The sequence below is a fragment of the Scleropages formosus genome, chromosome 22, assembly GCF_900964775.1.
Source record: "Scleropages formosus chromosome 22, fSclFor1.1, whole genome shotgun sequence".
NCBI lineage: Eukaryota > Metazoa > Chordata > Actinopteri > Osteoglossiformes > Osteoglossidae > Scleropages > Scleropages formosus.
The window spans coordinates 761,387-769,254 of NC_041827.1; the positions used below are offsets into that span (position 1 = coordinate 761,387).

At 42.7% G+C, this 7,868-nt stretch overlaps 1 protein-coding gene across 1 annotated transcript in view; it reads left to right on the forward strand.

The window, feature by feature from the left end:
* The window catches only part of tafa3a (TAFA chemokine like family member 3a), a 78,310-nt gene extending 70,647 nt beyond the window's left edge, over window positions 1-7,663 (forward strand). The window contains exons 4-5 of the mRNA XM_018745744.2: window positions 1,963-2,087; window positions 7,250-7,663. Coding sequence (XP_018601260.1) covers window positions 1,963-2,087; window positions 7,250-7,261 — 137 coding nt within the window. The 3' untranslated portion in view covers window positions 7,262-7,663. The remainder of the gene's footprint in view (window positions 1-1,962; window positions 2,088-7,249) is intronic.
* Window positions 7,664-7,868: the final 205 nt, after the last annotated feature.

The window sequence follows — 7,868 nt, forward strand, 5'->3', positions numbered from 1 at the left end:
TTATTTAATGTTTTACCTAATCAGCTGCATTGTTTTTTGAAGATGTATGTTTATTCTGAAATTGATGTCTGCAACACATTCCAAAAAAAGTTGGGACAGTCAAGTGTTTACCACCGTGTAACATCATCATGTTTGTTAATAACACTAATTAAACGTTTGGGCACTGAAGACACTGGTTGATTAAGTTTAGCAAGCAGAATTTTCATCCATTAAACTGTTAATCACTGCTGTCCTCTCAGTTGGTTGCTGTAAATTCACAACATAAAGTGACAAATAAGACCAACACAAATGTTTTTGTATTCTAATTTGAGCTACATAGTACTTTGTCTTAGAAGTGATCCTTCTGAAGATGGTCAGCTGGATGTTTTCCTGTATCTAAGGTTTTTTTAGTCTGAATGGCTAAAAGTATAAAATGTTAATACCGTTTTTATTTTAAAGGTTTTGATGGCTTGTTCATTGTGTCCACATTTTATATATTGTTGTCATTTATCCTTTCAGTTTCAATACATACTAGTCTATTACAAGGTGGCCACTCATTACATTTATTAATTTAGCAGACGCTATTGGCCAAAGTGATGTACATCCCAGAGAACAAAACAGGCAATTTAGAATCACCAATCCACCTGAAATGCATGTCTTTGGAAGCTGGGAGGAAACCCACACAGACACAAGGACAACATGCTAAGTCCAAACAGACTGAGCGGGGTGAAACCCATGTTCTCTCGCACCCCCCAGCTGCTGTGAGACAGCAAAGCGACTCGCTGCACCACCGTGCTGCTCTTTATCTTGTATATGTATGGTAATTATTGTCTTCCTGGTTTTGTCCCTCAGAGTTCGAACAGAACATTGTATGTATAACCCATTTGACAGAAGTACATGAAGAAAGTAAGGTTCTGGTTTTTTTTCTGCGTGTCCTGTACATGTAGTCTCCGGATTACGAACGTCCGACTTATGTCCAACCTGTAGCTACGAACCAACCCCAGGAAAGGCTATCATATTAAAAATTTGAGTTATGTACAATGATTTGTAATAACAAACGGGCACTACTTTGCAACACGCATCAAAACATTACCCGTCTACAGTGCTTCGTTTGGCTTGTGGGCAGGGCACATGAGCCCAAGGTAGGACAAAGACTTTGTTCTGTCACGCCCATGACCTCGCTCCAAATGCCCGCACCTGCCTGAAATCAGAGCAGCAGGGCATAAGGAAGCCACACCGGCACCCCCTCATTGTGAAGTCTCATCCAAGAAACCCATCTATCCTGCGCTCACAAATGAACTATCATCTACCTACCTATCCTTCCCAGTCCCTCGTCCTCATCCATCCCTCATTCCTTATTCCTGATGTCCATGGCTCCTGACTCAGGTATCGCCTCCTCGACCACAACTCCGGATTCGGCCCTAGATCAGCGTTTGTGCATTGACCGACCCACACCTGTCCCTGACCACGACTCTTCCCTGCTCCCTTGTGTATAAACAATAAAGATCTCTCGATTAGGTCCACACACATACCTCAGTCTCCTGCCCGCTTCATTGACATGTTCTTTCAGTCGGACCACTTTGCTGTTAACAGTGTCTCTCTAACAGTGTGTGCTACTGTATTTGGCTTTAATTTTTTTGCTTTCTCTTTATTATGCTGTATATTATATACTAAGACAAACATTTGACTGACTGATGTTAGACACGAACCGTACCTACCTGTTCCGATTTATGCACAAATCTGACTTAAAGACAGCCTTTGGATTGGAACTGTTCATAATCCAGGGACTGCCTGGATGTCTGTTTGTTAGGGAGGAGACAGTAGGGGTGGTCGTTTCCACAGTGACAGGATGTTTGAGGCTTGGAGATCATGCCTGACATTTTATTCCAGTGCCCTTCCCACTCCACACCAGCTTGTATTTTTGAAGCATAGCTGTGATGTAGGCTGTACAAGTTATTTAGCTCCCTCCACATCTCTTGGCAGCATCCATTGTTGCCCAGAAGTGGTGGTGCCAGATGCAGCCATGCATGGATGGTGAAGAGTGCAAGGTGCTGCCAGACCTCAAGGGATGGAGCTGCAGTACGGGGAACAAAGTCAAGACCACCAAGGTAGGTGCTATTTTGGGTACACCCCAGGGGAATGTTGCTGGTATGACATCCTGCTTTGCACACATTCTGGAATATCAAACAGCACTGAAGGAGTAGTCATCTTTCTCAAACTGTCAGCATTTCCTGTTCCTTAAAGTGGTGTGTTGTCCATCTCAGTGTGGAGAGCTAGCAATTATCACGAACAACATATATGATTTATATTTTGTGAAGTGTCTAGAAGCTTCCTTAAGGGCACAACAGAAAGGTTTTTTTGGGGCTTCGAACAGGAGCTTGCCAAGATCATTAAGCTCTAAAATGCACTCATTCTTTTTTGTCAGATGCCTTATCCTTCTGAAAAGGATTGCAAAGATTATATTTAACAACTTCAGTGTGTGTGTTTCTGATACTGGTGAATCATATGCCTCTTAGCATACTAGTGTAGTCTTTTGACCACAAAATTGGCCTCTTTTCCCTCTAATGAAACAAATTAAAATTACAATCTTTCATGAAAGTGTGGGAGTAAAATAGCTGTTGTCACATTTAACAGAGAACCCAATACCCCCATGAAACGAGCCGTTTGCTTTCCTTTCTTCCACCCTTTTAAAAAGACACAGTCTTGAACATGATGTGAAAACATCTCGGAAAAAGCAGAACGAAAAGCAACCAACAGGGAAGCAGCGGTAAATATTTGATCAGAGAGTAATGAGCTTGTACTTGGTGAGATTAAATAAAAGCCCCGTTTTCCGATGGCCCCGTCGGCACAGCCCCCACCAACCTCACGACCCTGGTGTAACACAGCAGGCCTTAGGCCATCCGTCATGGCCGGCACTTGACTCACGAGCGCCCGCACTTCAGCGTCTCTTCCATTATTCATTGTGCGCTGAGCTGCTCGTGGCCAACCTTTTGTTTTACAGGGGTTAATAATTCATTGCTCCCTCTCTAGCCGTCAGAGTAAAGGACTCGAGCGCTGGGTGAATGACACCTTGGGATTTATTTGGAATTCTCCACATCGCCCAGGCACCTCTGGGTCCCCCCTCCACCCATAACGCACACAGCAGCACCTCTGTGTGATGCTCATGCCTCAAGAACTGAGAACCGAGTGCAGACCAGACATGACCTGCGTCCGTATCGATACAGATGTTTCACCTTTGCGAATGATTCCACCAGGAGCTGAAGCTGAAGCAACACATTGCAACCTTCTCAGTGAAAGCAATTGTTCAGAAGCCTGGAACACCATAAAATATCTCTGAGTAGGTGGTAAAGGGTTGTTTGTCCACAGATATATATTGTAAACTCAGTGAAGTATTCATACAGAAGCATGTAGCAGACTCTCTCTCTAGGTCTATCTGTGTACAAACATATGGATGTGTGTTCAAATCTTTCATCTTTAAACTCACATTTTGGGTGCCATATTGGAGCACAGCACCTGGACTGTACGGGTGTCTGGGTTTGAATTTGGTTGACGTGTTCTCCCTGGGTCTGTGTGGGCTTTCTTCCGGTGCTCTGGGTTTCTCTCTCAGTCCAAAGGCCCCCAATTTAGTTTCAGCTAAACTAGGGTATATAAATTGCCCCTAGCATGTGGATGTGTGAGTAGCTATTCTGCGATGGACTGGCATCTCATCCAGGTGTACCCCAACTAGCCTTGTGCCCTGTGCCTCTGGGATAAGCTCCGGACCACTGCAACCTTGACTTGTGTGAACATTTAATGACAGTGATTTCTTTGACTTTTTTGAAACTGGTCTATTTGTACCTTGTCCACAGTCGTTTACTAGTCAGCTCAAATTTACACTAGTAATTTTAACAGCATAAGCAGACCTTGATTGAAGAGGTCAATCCCCTTATTATCCTTACACCTGCTATCAAGTGCATCTTCTTTAATGGAAGGCATCTTCTCTGCATGAATGAAACTATGGAAGGGCATTGAGACAGGAGAGGAGATGCTAAGTACACACACACACACACATTTTCAGAACCGCTTGTCCCTTACGGGGTCACGGGGAACCGGAGCCCACCCGGCAACACAGGGCGTAAGGCCGGAGGGGGAAGGGGACACACCCAGGACGGGACGCCAGTCCGCCGCAAGGCACCCCAAGCGGGACTTGAACCCCAGACCCACCGGAGAGCAGGACTGCGGTCCAACCCACTGCGGGATGCTAAGTAATCATAATGAATTCTTCATTTCACGTAAGCTGCCAAAGACATTTCCTTTTCTTGTCCGTTTTCCTTTGCTGCAGCTGCAAAAATGAGTTTCCACGTTGTTTTATTTAAGAATGTTAAAGTTAAAAATGGGTTTCCAAGACCGCTTACAAATGAGTGGTGTATGAAGGGATGTGGCACAGAGAATGACACTAGGAAAAAGCTTAGAACGATTGCACAGTGGCTTTTGGGGGAGCTTTGGCTTGGATTGGTCTTTCTGCTTCTGGGATTCTTTGCTGTGTCTGATCAAGTCATTTCAGAGTCCTCTGCTTTGCAGCAAAGGTAAGGATTGGGGTACAAAGAGAGAGGCAGTTGAAGACACTTTGTAACCCTTTCATACCTGAACGCTTGATATCATTGGAATCTATTTTAATTCTAAATTCTATCTTAATGCTAAAGGAGTCAATACTGCAGACAGTAAAGGTTTTCTGCAACTATCTTTCCATGATGCACAGACTTATATATTATGCAGAGCTGTGACATACGCCATGCAAGCATTTCGGTTTGTGTTTTTCCAGGCAGATTCATATCCTTAAGCGCATTTTTTCACAGTGTATCAAAAGCACTAAAAATACATTGCTACATTTTCATTTGCATTTTGTGAAAGCAAAATGTCAAAGACCATGTGCAGAAATCAGGACAAGATATTGGATTCTATTTTCCCTTTTTTATGTAAATGTGATCTCGGGCCTCATGAGCGGATGACAAACAATAAAAGGCTTCCATTCATGTTCAGGTGTTTAGAACCCTGTGCCATGCCTTGAGCAGTAATCCTTTTATAGCTATTCAGAATGAAGCAGTTGTGGGTGTTGGGTTTGGGTGTGGACAGCTGCACGTATGAACTATTTCTTTCAGAATACTTGTAGGTCAACATTCAACTTCAGTGCTAATCCATTGTATCGATTTGGGTTTTACACCCCCATTAGCTAAGGGTCGTAAATTGAAATTGACAGTCTAGCTCAAGGAGGTAACAAAAAGACCTGTTTCCTCTTCTTGCTGTAGTTGGAAATGCCTGAACGCATGCAAAAAGCAACAAGATGAACACAAGGAGGCAGCCTCTTCAATTTTTCATGTTGAGACAGAGCAGTGGGTTCGATCAATGCCAAATGATATCACATGGCTCGCCTCACGGCAGGTGGTTCTCGCTTGAAGCACCTTTTCTCACAAATTGATCCCAAAAAAATTCTTAGAGATCATAAATAAAAGAAAAGGGACAAACATTAATTTTTATTCTTTGCCGGTTCTACGAAGTTGTCTACGGAGCTTTGTTTTGGATTCTCCAGCAGGAGCTGAGCTGAGTTGACCAATCTACAGGCATGAAGCCCCACTGAAGGGCTGAATGATGAAACCTTTGCTTTCGCTGTGAATAATCTATTTTCATGCACACGTACACAGGCAGTCCAACATGCACAGCCTGCCAACTTCATCACCCACACTGCAGTAAAAAAATATATATGTATGTATATTTTAAGGCTGTTATTATTCTTAGATTTGATTCCCTGTGCATTCGAATCTGTCAGCACATTGCTCTGCTATCAGGTGAGCTCCATCTGCTCGGTCTGTTTGTAGTGTGTGGGTGGTAGAGGATTAGCCCCTGAGCTGGGAAGGAGAAGCTTAGCACCAAGGGGACCCAAGGGGCCGGAGAGAGAGCCGGGACACAGCGTCATCATCTGCATGATCCGCAGCATCTGGAGGGACGTGTTTTCACCTTTCGATCCCTAAAAACGATGGCCAAATTGCTGTCACCAGCACTGACAGATATTTTTGCTGCTGAAATTGTGATTGGGATGACAATTACTCTTATAAATGTTTTTCAATTTTATTTTTGGGAGAAGTCTTGAAGAAAACATTAGCAGAGTTCAGATTTATGTACATCTGTGTTCTGAACTGAATAGTTAATTGTGGACAGTGGGAGGTCAACAGTGCTTTCAGCATAGGTGCTAAAGGCACTCTGTCAGGCCAGTCAAGACACTTGGTTGGGTTACACCACTTGGTAAGTAGGAATCATGAGAAGTGAAACAACCTGGTGTTCTCCTCACACATCCCATCAGCTGTGACCTGTGACCTTGAGGTGAAGATTAAACTGGGACTCCCAAAACAGTTTCCCAGGTAGAGCCAACAGCTGCCGTCCTTGTCTACAGTTTTGCTCAAGTATGTTACTTCAAATGAAAGGGGTTGTGGTGACAGAGCTTAGAGGAGAAAGTGTGGCCACATGCCAGCGAAGGAACGACATGGCACGCTGCCAGCACTGATGCATATGTTGCCCCTGCTTTGTCACCTGATTTCTGGCCAAGGCAATTTAGCACATGCCAGTCACCATGTGAGCAGCAGTAACTGGTGTCAGTTTGCACCGCGGAGCAACGTCAGTCCTTTAGATCATACCTTATACTTTGCCATAAGCTTCCAGCAAACATTTTATTAAGGAAGGCAATAAACAATTTTCTTGGCTTCAGAATTCGAGAAATGTTTCTTTGTTGTTCATGTTCACTGTGTGTATTTTTTAAAATGACCTTTTTAGGGGCATCAGAAATATATGACAACATGTTACAGTCTTCACCAAAATTTAGACATTTTTCTCTCCATATCGTTTTCAAGTAAAACTAAGTTAATCCTTAAATCTAGACAGCTGGCAGTTCCGTGTACAGTATGTACATTTGGATAACTGTACAAGGTACAGCACAATCATTTGTAAAGGTGACCATAGTAAATCATCCTCAGCATTTGACCATTTTGAAAGCGCTGTGGTTCTCAATGCACCGTCTCAACAGAAGGAAAGTCAAGTTCACTTCACTTCACACTTTTTACAGTTCTTATAGAAAATCATCTTTGTTTCTTTAATTTATGCTAAATCAATGATTTTTTTTTTCCCATTCTTATCTATCCAATGTAGCTTTTTTATGCCATAGTACCTGGAACAAATGTTTTTTCTTTCTGCAATCAATTTCCAAGTTTTAGTATTGCTGATGTGTGTCCTTATTGTTTTTCAGGTCACCCGATAGTCCTGCATTGTGTGGTTGGGAGTGCTGGCAAGGTGCATTCTTTTATATATACATAACGTCCACTAGAAGAATGGATACACACTTGTTTTGGTTGGCTTGCATTAACCTGAAGACCTTTGCTGACTCTTGACATCAAGACCGCTGCAGTGTGTGGCATGGAAGAGTTGCTAGACCAGGAAATACGAAGGAAGGAAGAAAGACTTGCCTTTATGATTTCAAGAACGTGACCTATGAACATATAATATTCAGGCCAGGGGCTGTTGGTCCCTGTCTTGTCTCAGTTTATTTTAGCTACCTTGCTTATTTGTGGTCTCATACAGTGGATGGGAATACCCAGCATTTAAATCAACGGCAAGCCAAGGGATCCTATAGGAACATCGTGAGAAGGAGATAAATGAAAGCTGAAATTTTAACTATTTTTTTTTAATCACTCCACAATCAGTAGATTGGTTCCAGATGTATTTGTGTTTATGATGAATTTTGCTCACAAGTGCTTACATTCATTTTTCTATCCTTTGATGCTTATATCATTTATTTTTTAAGTATGCTCATACTGATTTTTTTCACTTGGGAATTATGTTTGAGCATCTGTGATTGATCTTAATTT